Raw genomic sequence first — 19,576 nt, 5'->3', positions numbered from 1 at the left:
CTCAGAGTCTACAGTCTCTCATGGTTTGTCTCCCCCTCTGATTTCTCCCAACTCACTCCTCCTCTCCATCTCCCCATGTCCTCCGTGTTATTCCTTATGTTCCACTAGTACGTGAAACCATATGATAATTGACTCTCTCTGCTTGACTTATTTCACTCAGCATAATCTCTTCCAGTCCCGTCCATGTTGATACAAAAGTTGGGTATTCATCCTTTCTGATGGAGGCATAATACTCTATAGTGTATACGGACCACATCTTCCTTATCCATTCGTCCGTTGAAGGGCATCTTGGTTCTTTCCACAGTTTGGCGACTGTGGCCATTGCTGCTATGAACATTGGGATACAGATGGCCCTTCTTCTCACTACATCTGTATCTTTGGGTTATTTTAAAAGCTTGTTTGTTCCAGATTACATCACGTCATTTGAAAAAAAAGTCAGTCTCTAACCGCACCTGTCCAGGTAGTCCAGCAATGTGTCTGTAAAAAATATTCTGATGATCCAGGTCTCCAGTCTCCTTAAGATCAAAATGTTGGTTTGTTTAGCTTTTGTTTAGCTGTGAATCATTCAGAAATGATTACATACACATAACCTTTGTAGGAAAGTGCTCATAATGAATGAAAATTGTTTCATTTTGGTTGTGCTAAGGGACTGGATAGCCAATTCACAACCTCGAACATCCACATAACTTTTCAAAATTTTGTTTCAAATTTTTGCGGGTCCATTAAAAGTACAGCTAGGTCAAACTAAGTGAGTTAATAAGGAATTGAGTGAGTTAATCGCAGACAAGAGAAAAGCTCCAATGTAGGCTCACCTAAAAGTCAAATCTAGTTGAGGCTTTTATAGTAAACCAGTCTTAAACATTAATTTGTAATACAGTTGATGGAATGGGATAAACTAATAAAAAGGAAATATAAATTAAGAATAGGTTGAATCATCAAATACAACCATGCAGGAAGGAAAAGCGATTCAACGTGAATATCACATTCTCTTCCAAGGTATAAAGGTATGACAAAGAGTAATTTGTAAGGTTCCTTCTAGTTCTTGGATTCAGAGAACTCTCACTGCATATGATAATTATGTTCTTTTTTTTTTTTAAGTAAGCTCTACACCCAACATAGGACTTGAACTCGTGACCCCAAGATCAGACTCACATGTTCTACCGACTGAGCCAGCCAGGCACAGTCTTTTTTAAAGTATGTCTTTCTTGGATCTTATCCCACTGATGAGTGCAAGCAAAGTATTTTTGAAACTAGAGAAAACGTGAACATAGAAGATGTTACAGGGCAAGCTGTAGGGGAAAAGAAAAGGTAATTTAGAATTTCTAAGAATACTTGGCAGTGAGAGACTTCAATGTGGGAAGGAAAAAGGGGAAGAGAGAAGGGACAGACATATGGCATAAGCACTAACATAGTCCGGTAGCCCACGAACACCCAACAGAACTTGACCTACAACCTATCATTCTCAGGATGTTTCCTTCTCAAATGTTAGTGCTGTAAAATATAGTAAGTGCTCAAGCCTTTTAAATAAAAAATTCAGTCAAGCCCCTATACCTTCCATAATAGAAAGGAAACAGTGTCCAGAGAATTAAAAATATCCACTTCTAAGTCCAGAACATTCCCACACTCACCCCCAAGTTTAGAAATGGCACTTTTGGGGCACCTGGGTGGCTCAGTTAAGTGTCTTCCTTCGGCTCAAGTCATGATCCCAGGGTCCTGGGATCCAGACCCTCATCGGGCTGCCTGCTCAGCTGGAAGGCTGCCTCTCCCTCCGCCCCTCCCCTCCCCCACTCGTGCTCATGTGTGTGAGTGCTCACTCGCACTCTTTCTCTCTCTCTGAAAAAAATAATGGTACTTTCCTGGCCATAATGACTTGCAGGAGAATCCAGTTTAATGCTCAACAGCTGAGTGGCATAGACAGTCCTCATTTGTGCTTTTACTGTTCCTTTTTCACAGGTGTTAACAAAGTAACATCCAGGTTTCAGTGTTTTCCTCTGCACTACACACTGAAGGGCATGAGCATGGCAACAGTCATATAATTGTATGCCATCACCAGCTAATTTTTTTAAAGCAGGTTCCACGCTGGGCATGGAGCTTGATCATGAGGTTTGAACTCAGGACCCCAAGATTGAGACCTGAGCTGAGATCAAGAGTTGGAGGCTGAACCGAATGAGCCCCTAGGTGCCCCACGCCAGGTCATTCTGTAGTATCTTTTTAAGATTTGTTGAAGGTTCTCCCCAGCTTATATTATCTGTATGACTTTCCAAGACATGTGAGGACCTTGTAGTTGTTAAATATGACTTTCTTATAGCCTTCATGTTTTATCTAATTCTGAATAGTGCTCCAAATACAATGAAAATGTTTTGAGAAAGTGGAAAGGAATGCAGAGGTCTTTTGAAATGTTTTCTTTAATTCATCAGTAGAATAAACACAGTATCAACCAACTTGTATGACGCACTCATTTTAGATGGCTCTAATATGAACAGAGTAATTCCGAATGTATCTGCCTGTTACATATAACCTTCTTAAGAAAACAAATTCTATGATTTCTATGATTTTTTAAAAGATTTTATTTATTTGATAGAGAGATCACAAGTAGGCAGAGAGGCAGGCAGAGAGAGAGAGAGAGAGAGAGAGAGAGAAGGAAGCAGGCTCCCTGCCCAGCAGACAGCTCAATGCGGGACTCAATCCCAGGACCCTGAGACCATGACCTGAGCTGAAGGCAGAGGCTTAACCCACTGAGCCACCCAGGCGCCCCTCTATGATTTTATTCCAAAGATGGAGGCTGGGTGGCTCAGTTGGTTAAGCATCTGACTCTTGGTTTCGGCTCAGGTCATGATCTCAGGGTCATGAGATCAAGTACCACAATGGGCTCTGAGCTCAGCACAGAATCTGCTTGAGATTTTCTCTCTCCCCTTCTGCTCCTCCCCCAACATACGCTCTCTCAAGTAAATAAATAAAATCTTTAAAAAAAAAAAAAAAAAGGTGGCACTAATGCTTATTAGCTTTTAAAAGGAGACTTGGACCATGCAAACCATCTCACAAACAGCCTGCATTTTAAGATATAAAATCAATAATAAAGTTCGAAATGATTAGCTTCTCAGTTTGAACCCACATCTGCATTTTATGTGTTTGTGTATACTTGCACATTTGATATATACCTTTGTGCTTATTTTACAGGACTTGGGAGCATAATACCAGTTCTAACAGTAGAACTGGTTTTCGTGATACTTTCTACAGAATCCCAGATTGTAATGCCGTGCCTGCAGAATTCTACTTTTTAGTATGATTTCCAGGAAATCATCACTTCAGAGTTTGAGAACTGCCTGGTTATGTCTGAATTATTAGACTTTTCAAGAGCAAAGCCACTGCTGCAGAGATTAACAAATTTGGCTAGAAATAAAAATGCACAATTTGGGGAACCCCTCCTGTATTCTCCGGGCAGACCCAATCTAGTCACATGAGTCCTCAGAAGTAGAATAGGAAGGCCGAAGAGTGGGTCAGAAAAAGAGTCATGTGAAAAGGAGTTTGGCCTTTGTCAGTGTTAAAGATGGAAGGAGTCACAAGCAGAGACACGCAGGCCATCTGTAGAAGCTGAGATCAACTCTCAGCTCCCAGCCAGCAAGACACAGGACCCTTGGTGGTCCTACAATGGCGAAGAACTGAGCTGTGCCAGTGACCCTATTAAGTGGGGAATGGATTCTCCCCTGGAGTCTCCCATGTGAACACAGCCTTGCTGTCACCTTGATTTTTTTTTTTAAAGATTTTATTTATTTATTTGACAGACAGAGATCACAAGTAGGTAGAGAGGCAGGCAGAGAGAGAGGAAGGGAAGCAGGCTCCCTGCTGAGCAGAGAGCCCAATGCGGGACTCGATCCCAGGACCCTGAGATCATGACCTGAGCGAAGGCAGCGGCTTAACCCACTGAGCCACCCAGGTGCCCCTGTCACCTTGATTTTAACCCAGGGAGACCCATACCAGACTTCTAAGCTAAAAAACTATAGATAATAAATTAGTGAGGTTTTAAGCCATGAATTTGCAGTGATTTAATATGACAGCAAGGAAACTCATACAGACTTCTTTTTGAGTGCTTGCGTGCGATTAAGCAATGGGACAATAATGTCTATCAGAAAATACTAAGCACGCAGCCAGGGAGTACCTAGGGAAGCACTAAAAAGAGCCTAAAAGCTAGAGCACTTTCCACAGTGGCTGATTACCAGGGTGGGTGGGAGGACGTGGGGAGTCAATGAAGGTAGAATGGTGCTTCAAGAGAAATAGGAAACAGGGGCACCTGGGTGGCTCAGTAGGTTAAGTGGCTGCCTTGAGCTCAGGTCATGACCGCAGGGTCCTGGGATCAAGCCCCGCCTTGGACTCTCTGCTCAGCAGGGAGCCTGCTTCTCCGTCTCCTCTGCCTGCCTCTCTGCCTACTTGTGCTCTCTCTTTGTCAAATAAATAAATAAAATCTTTAAAAAAAAAATAAGAGAAACAGGGAAAGGTGAAGTGAATCCTGATACCTTGATCAGCAAAGGAAGATAATTGCCCCAACATTTTCCTACAACTTCACCACTTGCCAGTAAAGTCAAGGAAAGCTGACCTCTCTTTAGGCCACCACCCAATTCCAAAAGCTAACCTCATTTATCGTACTTCCTTGTTCTTCTGACCCTAGTGAGATATTATCTAATTAACAGCTGGCATGAAAGTAGCAAAAGTCGACAAAAACAAAACGGCATCAGAGAAGATCCGAGCTTTGAAACGAAGCGGACCTGCGTTTGAATTCTCACTTTGCCTCTTCCATGGAGCGTGACACTGAGCAAGCTAACCTCGCTAAACCACTGTGCCTGGGTGGAAAACAGAGAAGACTTCCTCGGATAGAGTGTTTGGGAGACAGACTGCAGAGTGCTTAGTGTTTTTATAGGAGCACTCAGCAAACTATATCAGATTTAGCTCTGTTAAACCAGGACAGTTCTTAAAAATTGCAAACAAATACATTTCACATGAAATGTATAATATTGGTCTTACAGGCTAGATTCAAGTTTAAGCTCTTGGAGTCCTGAAAGTTGTTTTTTTTTTTTTTTTTTAAAGATTTTATTTACTTATTTGACAGAGAGATCACAAGTAGGCAGAGAGGCAGGCAGAGAGACAGGAAGGGAAGTAGGCTCCCTGCTGGGCAGAGAGCCGGATGTGGGGCTTGATCCCAGGACCCTGAGATCATGGCCTGAGCCGAAGGCAGAGGCTTAACCCACTGAGCCACCCAGGTGCCTCTGAAAGTTGTTTTTTTTTTTTTTTAAAGATTTTATTTATTTGACAGAGAGAGATCACAAGTAGAGAGGCAGGCAGAGAGAGAGAGAGAGGGAAGCAGGCTCCCTGCTGAGCAGAGAGCCCGATGCGGGACTCGATCCCAGGACCCTGAGATCATGACCTGAGCCGAAGGCAGCGGCTTAACCCACTGAGCCACCCAGGCGCCCCTGAAAGTTGTTTTTATTGACCTTTTTCTTAGGGAAGAATAAATCATTGCTTTTCACTATTTGAACCATATCCCAAGACATACTCTCCAACAAGGTAGAGGTCCTCTTACCGTAGCATACCATAAATGAGGCAGCATTGGATAAAAGCAACATATATCCTCATCATGGTAAGTCACACCAGTGAAAATATTTTACTCTAACTGAAAACAAAATATAGTTTTATATTTCACTAAGATGACATCCTAAGACCGGAATCAAATTATTGCTGCTTGAAACGTAAAATATGTACATTTGTGCCCTAGAAAGCACCTATGCCCCATCCAACTTACAGGGTGATATTCTGTTCCACTTGTTTAAAAAGGTTACTATCAAGTTCAACATAACTGGTTCACTTTCCATTCTACATACCGTGCACTTTAAAATCTGGTATCTTCATGGAACACTACATCAAAAACTAATGAGGTACTATATCATACTTACATAATAACATAATACAAATCAATTTTTAAAAATCTGGTATTCATTTTAGGGGCACCTAGCTGGCTTGATCAGCAGAGCATGCAACGCTTGATCTCAGGTCTGTAAGTAGTTTGAGCCCTGCATTGGGTGTACAAGTTACTTAAAATTAAAATCTTTAAAAGAAAAATTTTTTAAAAATCTGCTATCTCTTTTCAGTTCAGGTCTTCATATTTAGCTCAGACACATTTCTTTTCTATAGTGTTTTCATTTTCTTTCTTTTTTTTAAAAAATATTTTATTTATTTATTTGACAGCAGAGATCACAAGCAGGCAGAGAGGCAGGCAGAGAGGAGGAAGTAGGCTCCCTGCTGAGCAGAGAGCCCGATTCGATTCGGGGCTCGATCCCAGGACCCTGGGACCATGACCTGAGCCAAAGGTAGAGGCTTTAAACCCACTGAGCCACCCAGGCGCCCCGTGTTTTCATTTCTGTTAAGTCCATTATCAATACTGAAAGTACAGTAAAGAAAAATTACCTGATTATCTTGGATCAGAATTTCATACCAGTAAAATACAAGAAGCAATTTAATTGTTCGTGAATAAAGATGGGACGGAAAGACAGTAACTTTGAGTGACTGCGAGGACTACACCCCCTAATGCCCATAACAGGTGTGAGTAATTCTAAATATTACAAAGTCAGTATACAAGGTTGAGTGGAAAAGAGCTGAGCACTTTCAAAAATGGGTTGCTCAGCAATTTCTTTAGGTACTGATTCTCCAAGAATCATACACTGACACCACCTTTTCCTCATGGTCTTGAGGAAATAAAGCAATTCTTGGGGGCTGCCATTTCAATTCAAAATATCATCAGGCATAGTGTTGATAATTCTTGGCTCTTAACCACAAGGTAAAGTCATTAACACAAATTTTTGTCTCTTACTTCTTTCTTTCCCCTCCCCCTAACTCGGCCCAACTTGGCTTCTCATCTAAATAGTCTAACTTTCAAGCAGAATGTCTGGAATCCTCAGAATTCTTAGTTAACTCCAGACTTCCCATGAGGCTCCAGAGATTGCATTTCTGCCACTTCCCTATGAGGCAAGTGTTTTGAGGGGTACCTGGAAGTCCCACTGAAGTAGAAAAAAGAAACAATGCATCCAGAGAAATGCTTGACAAGGAAAATTCTTGGAAATCTCTGAAAGCATCAGAAATACTAGCTTTCTGGCTTGCAAGTTCTTTTGTGCGATATTCTAGAGTAACATTAAATGGTTTCAAGAGATCTTTTAAAACACACACACAATTGGGCTCGAGGACAATTTCTAACACCCCTTGCACACGGCAGGCAGGCTTCCCCTGACTAAAAATTCTGAAGTAACAAGAGAATCCACACTGACTAGGAGGAGCAAGCCGCCCATTCATGAACCTCTGGAGAGGAAGTCTGTAAACTCGGAATTCACCAGGGAACAGTGTGGATCCTGTGATTAAAAATGATACAATCTCAGTCAGACAAGCAGAAGGTCTGTATAAAAGGAGAAAGGTGTCTTCTATGCAGACCACACAGGGAGCGCTGCACTGGGATGCAATCTCTGGTATAAAGATTAACATGAAAAAAGCTGGCCAGGTGAGGACAACCAGCAGAGCGAAGGGTCTGGGAAACATGTTATACAAGCAGGGGTTAAAGAAAGAGATATCCAGGCTTGTAGGTAGGACAGAAAAGAAAGATTTTTTCTATCCAGGTCCAAAAGGCTACACGAGGATCTGGAGATAGAAGATTTAGGAAAGATTTTGCTCAGCGCAAGGAAGAGCTGTCCACGTGTGAGAGGTGCTGCCTTGGTGAGGTAGTGAGCTATCTGTCATTGATGGTGATCAAGGAGAATGTTTCTTACCATCTTTCAGAGGGTGTCGCAGAAAGGATGCCTGCTTTAAAGGGGTTTAGATTCTCTAGTGACCTCTAAGGTCATCTTGAGCTCTAGGGTTTTCCATTAATGTGTGTTAAGCTAGCCCTTCTGTAGGCTCAGACAATAGAAATTCCCCAAGGACATGCCACCGAAGTTACACACTCACACTAAATGGTTCTTAGGCGATGTTTATGTTATTTCTCCACATAATTTTGTTAGAGTGAGCATTTAGTTAAAAACAAATTAAGCAGACAAATAAAGTTTATGTATGTGGTAACTGTGAAAGGAGTTACATATATTCTTTTCTAATTTGAGCTGATCAGTTTAAGAAGTATTTTGCCAAATAAATCATGACTTCTAAAACCACGGGGTTTATTATAATCATTAAATAAGAACAAAAGGACAATCTTTGGAACGGAAGACATGTCAAATTTTGAAATGCCTGTTTATTCTCTTTTTTTGAATCACCCATAAACCAGGAATGCTTATACAGGCTGCGCAGTCTTTCCTCAGGAAACTAGAGACTTTAATTTTAATGATACAATGATAGAAAACAATTGCTATAAAGTACTGGGCTGTTGATATTTACTACAAACTTACTTTATATATTAAAATAACCGTAAACAGGAAGCTGACCAAAGCCAATACGTTAGCTTAAGATGCACAGGTCTAACACTCATTCTACACTCATTGTCTTCTAGCTTGAGAAAGGTAAAATTTCAAATGAAAACATCCCATCGCATGTGACTCGCTAGAAAATTCCCTGCTACTTTTGCACTGCTTAATTCCTACTCATTGTCTTCCTCTTTAGTGCCAAACCATTGTATCAAAACTTACAGCTTGTGAAAAAAGATAAAAGGATTGCTAATGCTAATCCTGATCTATTTCAGCTGCCCTTAGAAATTAACAATACATTAACCCTCTAACAGTAGCCTGAAGGAACCATTTGCTGTTTTAAAGCATTGAATACCAAAACACCAGAAAACCACTTAGATGTGACTGCCCTTTCAGTTTTATTATTTAGGCAAAATGACAGGTTAATTTATAGAGTCACCCCTGTCAAGAAGGGAGTCTTTACTAATTCAGTTTACACTGACCAGGAGATCCTCCCTCAGGCTAAGGCTGAACTTCAACCTACTGTGGAACAGAGTGTAACACAACATGTCACTCAGGTTTCTATTAAGACGGTCCCTTCAGATTCAGGATGGATGGCACACCACCTTGCAAGGGTTCCAAACGGAAGCTGAGGGAAGGCTCCATCTAACCAGTAAAGAATAAGCATTTGGTGACCAAGCTGCCTGAAGGCCAAAGGATTTTTTCCTCCATCTTTTGTCTTTAGGGTCCTCCCACTATTCCTGAATCAGATGATAACACACTCGAAGAGTGAAGAAAGAGCATTTATGCTATAGAAGAGACGATTCTCCTTAATATCTCCATCAACATTGTCCTCATCACCGACCAGTCTTGAATATATGGACAGGTTTGAGCCTCTCATTCAAGCTTTCACAAGAAAAGAAGGCAAACTTGGATTTGAAAATCCACAAGGGCAAAATCGCCTTTCTGTTTAATGCTTACAGTAAGTGAAACATTGTCTGTTGTCCCTTTCACGGAGTAGCAAGCACTACACATTAAGCGTTATCTACCCTGGGCTGAGAACGAGACCACAAGGAGCCTTTATATTTTTTCCATATTTGCTCAATTGCTACAGCACATTTTTACTACAGCCCAGAGATTTTTATTGACATTTCATTCTTTGAAAAATGACCCAAATCCTCGATGAAAACCGTGGAATGTGTTATTTGACAAATCACAATAAATACTGATACAATACTACAAACCAATACGGATGTGACTCAAGAAAACATACAAAAAGGTGTTTCTCGGAACTGTCCAGAATTCTGTATTCCAGATAATACTGTAAAGGGTTAGATACAATTTCATGGATCAACTCTAAAATATCACAACTGGCCAAAAAGTCAGAATTAAACTATTCCATTTCAAGGCAAAGACTTTAGACCCAAAGACACAAATAACTATTTAACCCAACAACTGTGAGAGCAAACATAACTTTACTTGATCTAGTTTTTAACTTAGTCTTTGTGATTTTTGAAAGCGAAAATTACGTGCAACTTGGGTATCCTTTTGTGCGCAAGAAGTGTTGTGGAATATAAAGAAGGTCTGATGAGAACGTGTTGCACATGGTATTTTTATTTCTGGCCAAGTAAGGCAATGAACTCCAACCTGAAACAGTCAAAAACTAAGCAATGTATTTTAGAAACCAGACTTACACTCCCTAAGCCAGTCTTTTCCTATATTTACCATATTTTCCCTGTGTATATTGACATGATATTTAAAATGCCGTATCAGTTTATAAAGAAAAATAAGTTAAGGCCAATTGAATAACTTAGACTGTGACAATGTCACAATGGTGTAACCTAACCCTAGCCCATCAAATGCACTTTCCCATTCTACCTCTGTGTACTACCAGCAATCAACATCAACATGCAAGATGTGTGGTATTTTCCAGCTTCCACCATCTAAATCAATTCACTCACATTCATCAGGTCCAAGAGGCGAGTACTTAAAAGGAAGAAAGTGATTCATTACAGATGCTGTATAAGCTGTACCTGAGCCCTGTGGTAGTATGAATTAATAAAATATACATTTTTTTAAGCATCTCTAAAAATCTAGCCACAGTAGGAGCTACAGTTTGGATCCTCTGTATGGTGAAATATAGGAGGAACACCAGACTCATTAATAGCCATTATTAATTGTACCCTACTGATTTCAAGTTTGGGAGGGTGTAGTTTTATTTTGTTTTTACAATGAAGTTGCTTTTGGTAAATCTTTTGCTCATTTCTCACCAGCTAGGATTCAGAAAGTCAACAGGCACATCACATTTCTCAATGATTTGAAGGCGCTCCATTAACTTGTCACCTCAATTAACTTGTCACCTCCATTAATTGTGCTTTTGACCAAATTCAGATTTTGAGAAAACAATATAGCTGATCTTTTTTTTTCCCTTTCTTTCACAAATCTAACTTAAATTTTAACTCTATGGAAAAGTCAAACAAGCAAACAGATAAATCATCTGAAGCACTTCTAAGGAAGAACATAAAAAATAATCTGGAAATGACATGATGTCAGAATTTCACCCTAAAATGTCCTCATTTTTCAACTCTTTCTAGGGAATCGCTTCCTTTGGACTGAGAGCACCAGCACAGTTCCTCAGCAGCTGAAAGCCTTTCAAGAACCAGATAAGACACCACTGTGCTTCTGAACCTCATATAAAACTAATAAAATGCAACTCACTGGCTTTCTAAACACATAATTAACCTAAAGCAGGAAGGAATTTTCCATAGCTTTCCTACTGAAAAATATTGTAAAGAAATACAGTTAGAACAGGCTTCTACTCCAAAGTTTTTCGTATGCTAATATTTAAAAAATAAAAATAATAAAAGGTCCAGCTTTCCCTTACTCCTTCCCCTACTGAAAGGGGGGGAAAAAAGGATCACAGACAGTATTTTAAAAGAAGATTTCATTATATCGCCTGGATTTTGTTTCTAAGGCAACAGTTTGCAAATTTAAAAACTCAGATTTTAAAAATTCTAGTAAGACTTCCCAATATATTTTAGTATATATTTACTTAAAATAGATTTCTAAAACAGGCATTTGTAGACCATACTTTTCAACTCTATGTATGTACATAACTATTGACAGAACTAGAACTTGCACAAATTTGAACTTACACTTTAGAACCGGAATTATAAAACTGGGAGAGGTAGAACATTGAACTTATTAATATTCATACACAAGTATAAAAGTCCTAGTTACAAGGCTCATTTTCTGATCAATGTGTTAACTCCGAATGTTTCCAATTGATCCAAAAATTATGAGAGCATTTCCCTTCACCAGCAGTGTTTTGTGCCACTACACAAAAGAAGTCATCTTAAATATTTCAGCTATACAAAAATTCGAAACAAAACCCAACCGGCATGAAACATGAAAGTCTATGCTTAGGCAATTCCTTAGGTGTACCTTAAGACTTATACATTAGTAATCCGATGACCATTAAGCACATTAAATGAAAATAAACATCAACTCCTAGGACAAGCAACAGAAGTAAAACGTGGGCATGCCAATATATTTCATTATAAACCAGCTTGAGATTTTTTACACTTGTGGGTTTGGGGATGTTGCTGTTTGGGATTTTTTTTGTTTTGTTTTACCCCCGTTTGCCACAAGGTCGATTCAGTGATGAAACCCCACTTTAATATCCTCTTTTCTCTCACTTACATGTACGCTGGAGAAAGTGGAGTTGACCTGGATGTTTTAAGCACAGGAACTGGGAATTTCCAGATAGCAGGAGAGCTCGTTTTCCATTTCAATGGCATGTTGTCACCACGGTACTACAATAACAGTAAACAGCGTTTCCATAACAGACTACCAACTAGGACTTCCATTCCACACTGTCCCGACACAGCAGCGAGCCACTGCAGCGAACAAGCGAGCCATCTGCCTGTGCCTTTAACACCGAAGCCTCCGATCTGTAAAACAGGGCTGCAAGGTACCTCCTATAAACCCTCCTGTCCCCTAAAGCAATATGAGGATTCTATAGTTCTAACTCAACAATAGTGCCACCTCGTTAGGAAAGCGTTGACTGCAGTATATATATATATATCATATATGTGTATATATATATGTATATATATATATATATATATAAAGACTGCCCCGTGCAGACCACACAATGCAGCTTTATTTAATAAAAGCAGCTGGGGCTTTATTTTGTTGTTGTTGCCGTCGGTTTAAGCTGGCATTACCATTGTTCTACCTTAACAGGGATACTGCAGCGCTGTGCTCGATTCTGCACCTATTAACCTGATTTCTGACCAATAGTAGAAGGAAAAAAAATAGATGGGTTTCGTATGAAAATGAAACAACATACCTACTCAGAATACACTTGTCATCCTCTGAACATTCTTCTTTCGAGCTGCAACAATATAAATGGGATATAAACCTCAGCATAGCCTTGGGCCACAGCTAATAGAGATCAGTGACTAAATTCGGCAGCCTGCTCGCCTCCCGTGCGAGCTCCGGCCACACAATACAAGAATGCCATTATGGGAAAAGCCCGTTTAGAAAAATGCCAGTCTCTCTGTTTTCCAGTTAGAAGAAGGCAAAATGTAAGAACAAGCATGAACTGCTGCAGAAGAACTCTGCACGCTCTTCTAGTGGCTTCTGATTCAAGTTGCTCTCCTTTCCCTATTCTTATCTCCAAGCCGGGATGAGCAGAATCTCATCCATTTACAACATGCCGCGGTAACACGAATATCACTCTGTCTTCTGCAGCGGAGAAGCACAGAGCAGCGTGCTCTTAATAGCAGTCCTCGGAGGGACGCTATCAACAATCTAATTCAATGCTGCCCTCCCCTTCTTCTCTCCCCCTTTCCCCTCCCGTTCGGCTCCCCTCCCTCCTCCTCCCCCCACCCCCAAACAGCTCACAAATTGCCTAGAGGAGAGACCAATGCTGCTGGCCAAGCAGGTGTCCAGCAGGGACCATTCCAAAGCTCAGCGGCGGTCCCGTAACCTCTAGGGGTTAGCGACTGACAAGGAGATTGAAATATTCAAGCAGCCGTCAAAGGCAACTTGAGGTATTTCATGAAAGCCCTGGCAAATACATGGTTCATCCGTATCATTTTAAAATACTGCCAGCAAACAGCCTTGCAAGTGCCCCAAAAGTGGCTGGCTGTTGTAAGTTTCTCTTTAAAGCACCAAAGTCACACATTTCCTACACAATTCTAAGAAATGGGAATAGGAGAGGCTGGTATTATGCTGGACTCTTTATTTACGGGCTGATGTCGGGCGAGTCGCCATCACTAAGCATCATAGCACACCCTTCTACCTCTGCCTAAAACAGAATTATCCTGCCTTCACCAGTGTGAGCTTAGTAAAAGCAGACTGTCCTCAACACAGAAACCACTATCTTTAACCAAAAAAAAAAAAAAAAAAAAGAAAAAAAAAAAAAAAAAAAAGCACCGCAGTGACAAACAGCTCGTATTTACTTTCGGGTCTGTGTGCAAACAATAAACTTGTGCTTCAAACTTCAGTGGCTGGCTTTCGGATACTCCCTCTGAATTATTCCTAGTTTTTAAAAAGACTGAGACGTGGTCCCTTAAGAGGTTTCTCATTTGTATTCAAAAAGCACAGATGGATGTTACCATAGGAAGAAACCACCTTCAAAATTCCACAATATAGAATTGAATATACCAGAAATGCAGTGTGAAATGAGCTCCTGGTAATTACAAATACCTTCCTTGAAGATACACATCAATATTCAAGCGAAGAGTATTTTCCTATGACGGCCACCCATACATGTATATGCAGTATATACACACACCACATGCATACACACATCTATGGAGAGAAAGCTTATTTTGAAAGATGGACCAGTAATGCATAAACTTCATTAAATAGTAGGTAGATGTCAGCCATCACTAACTCACAAATAATTTGTATTCAGTCGACCATAGGCAAGCACTCCCAAAAAACCCAGGCAAGCAACTTAAAAAGTTAAATTGTATTTCTCTTTTTAGTAGCCACACCAAACTGTCTCATAAAATTCTTCAAAGAAATCAGAGAAAGGAGTATTTATCAATACCTTAAAGACAAAAATACATTTAAGAGGTAAAAAAAAAAAAACCCACTAATACAAATAAATCCTAGTCAATATTTTACATTACAAGGCTTTCTGTAATCATGCTTAATAGGTATGGAGTAAAAAGGTCCCAGGTTCAACAACCAGCAGTTCCAACTTGTTGGAAAGCCCCCTGAACAAAACACACACATACACACGCACACACACTCATCAAGCAAGTTTGCAATGTCCCATTCCAAAAATGTAAAGCATTCTCAGTTACAAATATAAAACGTAAAACAGTTACAAACTAGCTATATGTAGCAAAGAGGTGATGTTTTGGAAAGGAAATTCAACCACCTTTCCAGCTTATGAAAATATTACAAAGCAGTAATTGCAAATACACTTCTGAGAACAAAGACCCCCCCAAAACTACATAAAAAACTAGTAAAGCGGTGTGAGCAGTCTATAAAGTCAACTCAACATTTATGAGTGGGATATAGGGCAAATGTGGAGTTCTTGAAACAAGGGGGTAACCCCCACATACAGGTGAAGATCACTCCATTGCAAAGCTTCTCCAGTTATTCTTCTTTGCAAACAACGTATTCAAAAACCCACATAGGGGCGCCTGGGTGGCTCAGTGGGTTAAAGCCTCTGCCTTCGGCTCAGGTCATGATCCCAGGGTCCTGGGATCGAGCCCCGCATCGGGCTCTCTGCTCAGGCAGAGAGACTGCTTCTTCCTATCTCTCTCTGCCTGCTTCTCTGCCTACTTGTGATCTCTGTCAAATAAAATAAATAAAATCTTAAAAAAAAAAAACCCACATAAACTTTATCTAACCTCAGGCTCCAAAAATCAACCAATAGCACCAACCTGTTTTGGGGGCCCTCTGACAATTGTCATATTTGCCCAAAGTGAAAAAGAAACAAGACTGATTTCCCTCCACACCACACTCAGCACTGGTAAAGACACCCAAACTCTAAAAGCTTACATCCAATGATGAACATTTATTTCTATGCAGTTCTCCTGCTTTAATAAATTGCTAGGAATCATTTTTAATTAGCTCTCATGAGCAAACAACTAACATGCCAAAGGCTTTAAAAATAATTCCTTTAAGTAGAAATACGGTCCACCAAATCCGCTTTACATTATTAATTTGCTTAACAACAACGTTCCTCATACATCGTTTAGAAATAAACTTCAGCCAGGTAAAATCACCCCAGTTACAAATTAGCAGAGTCCAAACTGATCAGATTTTACTACCCTGATGGCAACTCCAGTAGCAACTATCGAGTGTAATTACCATTACATTCTGGAACTGAAAATGTGTTCTCCTCCAGAGTGAAAGGGAGAAAACTATTAAATGTGTATTTTAAATAGAATTTTATGCAGGCTCAGTGTCCCACTGCTTTCATATTTAGACTGGGAAATGTCAAAAACCCTCGTTGACTTTATAAGGAATGCTGATTTCATTTACAGAATGCTTTTTTCTATTAGGGACCATGCACGAAAGCAGACAGAAAGACAACATACACAAAAGCTCTTCAAAGCTTTGAGGAACATTAACTAATCACTTGAAAATACCTGTGAAATGTGTACTGCAGACATGTCTTAAACAAAGGACAATGCTGGGACTTGGCCAAGGCCACAAAAAGAGGGATCCTTGGCCAAATCTTACAATGCAGAATTCCCTGGCTCCCAACGTAGAAAGAGGAGATACATTTTTTAAAACGATTTTATTTATTGAGAGGGAGAGAATGAGAGAGAGAGAGAGAGAGAGAGAGAGAGAGCACGAGCGAGCATGAGAGGGGGAATGTCAGAGGGAGAAGCAGACTCCCTGCCAACCAGGGAGCCCAATGTGGAACTCGATCCTAGGACTCCAGGATCCTGACCTGAGCCGAAGGCAGTCACTTAACCAACTGAGCCACCCAGGCGCCTGAAAGAGGAGATATTTTATAATTTTTAGAATTCTTACAAATCATCTTGCTCGGTACCCTCATATTACAGATGAAAGACCTGAAGCCCGGAGATATGAACGTGCCCAAGGTCACTATGTTAGCTACCAGCAGGGCTGGTACTAGGAACGAGGTTCCCATCTGTTAGTCTGGGACTCTCATTCTAGAATCCCTACTGTCCCTCCTTCCCTATAAGACCTTTACCAAAGATGTGTGTTTCTCTGCAATGCGAACCACATTCTGTAAGTACCTCCATGTATTCTAAAGAAACAAGAATTACCAAGAACTATTTATTCCTTCCATGATATGTATGCTCAAAGATAGAAGTGGGAGACAAACACCCAAAATACAAAAGTGTGTGCAGAGACCATTTGCAAAATCTTCATTCTAGAAGGTGTTGAAGAATGATGAGGGAAAAAAGGTAAGTAAGAATTAAGCCAGTCACAGTATGGGAGAGAAGTGAAATACACAGCTAGAAGTGGGAATTTTTTTTCTAAACATAAATATCCCACAAATGAACTGATGTGTCACCTAACCGACCTCACTCTATTTTCCTGATATTCCCTAAGAACTGACCTACCTTCTTCTTGCAAGTTTTGGTGAATCCTGTGGTAGGTACAACTAGACACGGATAGCACTGACCACAGTTTGTGAGCGGGCACTGTGTACTTCTCTTTGGTCCCGACGATGTCTTCTCAGACTAATCTGGAATATCCGTGTCATTCGTGTTGCTCGGACAAGACCATAGATCAGCCAAATTGTGTCCTCTGTTACGTTCTACCAATCAGTAAGAGTATTTGGATGGCAACCAGGTATAGCTGTTAAACCTTTTAAAACCTTTTAAACCTTTAAAAACCTTTTAAAGCACGCAAAAACTGGACTTGGGCACAACAGAGCAAAATTCTTAATACATTCAGGGCTCCTTATTAAAAAGAGAACTGTTTACACGAACGGCTACAAGTGTGTGTGTATTGTGTGTACATCTCCTTTATTTGTTTCAGGAAACTGAACACCAACGACATTAAAAAATTTTCACTAGGTACTCAGATATGTAGCCTTGCTAAATCAGAATGGAAAATCCCAGATGTCTCTCAAAGATGACTATAATGGAAAGTCATGATTTCATCTTTTATAAGTACCCTTCTCACATGTCAATTTCCTTAGCAGAGTTCCTTCGAGTCCCACGAAGGATTTTGAGGGCTCTGTCTTGGATTAATATAGTACCTATGTCCTTCCTCACATACAACAAGTACACAAACACAACTGTGCAGGCACACACTTGGGCACATTTGTGTGTACACGCGTATGGAACTTCTCCATGCTGGCAGGAGTGAAGTGAAAGGAAGCACGCTTCCCACCTCTAACATTTCCAAAAGAGAGGAAGGATACTGAGTTTTGGGGGTAGGAGGGATAGAATAGCAATAAGCGGTGCTGGCAGGCTGGCAAGCCGGGAAACAATAGGAAAAGGGACAAAAGGAGAACACTGAAAAGGAAAGGAGGGGAATGATGGGATGGAAGAAGAAAGAAGAGCCAGAACGGGAATGGTTCCAGAATGTGGCAACTTTTGTAATTGGGGTCAGATGGATGAGGTTCTGGGGCTAAGACAGGAGTTGGGGTAGGAGAGCAAATCCAGAGAGACTGAGAAGGTGACAAGGAAGGTCCAGCTGTTGGGGGACCAATGACCTGCAGCTTCTCACTGCCATTACTCTCTCGCCACAGCTAAAAACAGGATTAGCACTGAATGAGACATTTATAAGTTCTTGCCTTTCCTTTCTTTTCTTTTCTGGAAGTCTCTACACTCTAGTAGAATCTGTAGGCTTTTTTTTTTTTTTTTTTTTTTTTTTGTTCTTGGCTACCCCTGGGTGCCTCATTGTATATAATTCCCAAATCCACACGCCCAAGTACGTCTTTATACAACTCTTGACATGCACCAACTAACCTAATCCTTCAGTATTCCCATCTATTCAAAACTGCCTTAGGGGGGGCCTGGGTGGCTCAGTGGGCTCAATGCCCAATTCTTTATTTTTCTTAGCGTCATGAGATTGAGCCCTGCATTGGGCTCCATGCTAGGTGTGAAGCCAGTCTAAGTGTCTCTCTCTCTCTCCCTCTCCCTCTGCTCCTCCTCCCGTCCCTTCATGTGTGCCCATTCTCTCTCTCTAAAAACAAATGAAAAAACTGCCTTAAACTCCAAACCAAAGTGTCTGTATGTTCGGGAGTGGCAGCGGTAGAAAAGAATGATTTTTAAATGTATACTATTTGAATAGCTGATTTTGTATTACAGTTATCAACCTGTTTGAAAAAAGCAACTGAGAGAGGCAGTATCTAGGATCTAGGATCTAGTGCCTTAGTAAGAGGCCTGCTTAAAATGCCCTATGTTCCCGCCTTAGGACTTCACCTGCCTGAGACGCCCTTCCCAAATTCCTGCTCCTCCTACAAGAAGGAATCCCTGAACCTTGTATCTTCCTAACTGAGCACCACTCCCAGCATACTGGAAGGCACTCTAGAAATATTTGCTGGGTAAACTGAAAGAGAAGTTTATAAGCAGAGCGGTGATTAAGCAAGACCTGGGCTGGGTATCAAAGCCTGGATATTGCAGGAAGGATTTTTAAGTGTTATCAATTCTACTAGGATTAAAAAGCAGAGTACAGGTAAAAAGAATATACATTTGTTAGTTGGAATTTTAGGCTATGAATTCCTTAAAATGAAAGAAAAATTAAATATAAACATTATCTTGTTAAAAAAGTATATGTTAAAGAAAATCACCCTAATATAAGCTTTTTAAGAATGAAATAAACACGCTGAAAAGATATTTTAAAAAAATGTGCATATTGGGGCGCCTGGGTGGCTCAGTGGGTTAAGCCGCTGCCTTCGGCTCAGGTCATGATCTCAGGGTCCTGGGATCGAGCCCCGCATCGGGCTCTCTGCTCAGCAGGGAGCCTGCTTCCTCCTCTCTCTCTGCCTGCCTCTGTCTGCTTGTGATCTCTCTCTGTCAATAAATAAATAAATCTTTAAAAAAAAATGTGCATACATATGAAAAAAAAGAATGAAATAAACACATCACTTATAGTGATGGTGGACTGCTCTAATGAAAAATCCTTGCTCTTGGGGCGCCTGGGTGGCTAAGTGGGTTAAGCCTCTGCCTTCGGCTCAGGTCATGATCTCAGGGTCCTGGGAT

General features: G+C 40.6%; 1 protein-coding gene across 7 annotated transcripts in view; it reads right to left on the bottom strand.

Annotated features, from left to right (window-relative positions):
- The window catches only part of KLHL13 (kelch like family member 13), a 197,852-nt gene that overhangs the window by 56,530 nt on the left and 121,746 nt on the right, over window positions 1–19,576 (bottom strand). The window contains exons 1-2 of one of the 7 annotated variants that reach the window (XM_047716311.1): window positions 12,760–12,775; window positions 12,108–12,220 (exon numbers count right to left, since the gene is read on the bottom strand). The exons of 5 other annotated variants lie outside the window; for them this stretch is intronic. In XM_047716311.1, coding sequence (XP_047572267.1) covers window positions 12,108–12,205 — 98 coding nt within the window. In that variant the 5' untranslated portion in view covers window positions 12,206–12,220; window positions 12,760–12,775. Of the gene's footprint in view, window positions 1–12,107; window positions 12,221–12,759; window positions 13,166–19,576 lie in introns of those variants that run through there. One more of the 7 variants, XM_047716312.1, reaches the window with a different exon arrangement.

Source organism: Lutra lutra, chromosome X (assembly GCF_902655055.1).
Source record: "Lutra lutra chromosome X, mLutLut1.2, whole genome shotgun sequence".
NCBI lineage: Eukaryota > Metazoa > Chordata > Mammalia > Carnivora > Mustelidae > Lutra > Lutra lutra.
The sequence above is the reverse complement of the archived record's forward strand: the minus strand, read 5'-3'. Positions and strand labels throughout refer to the sequence as shown.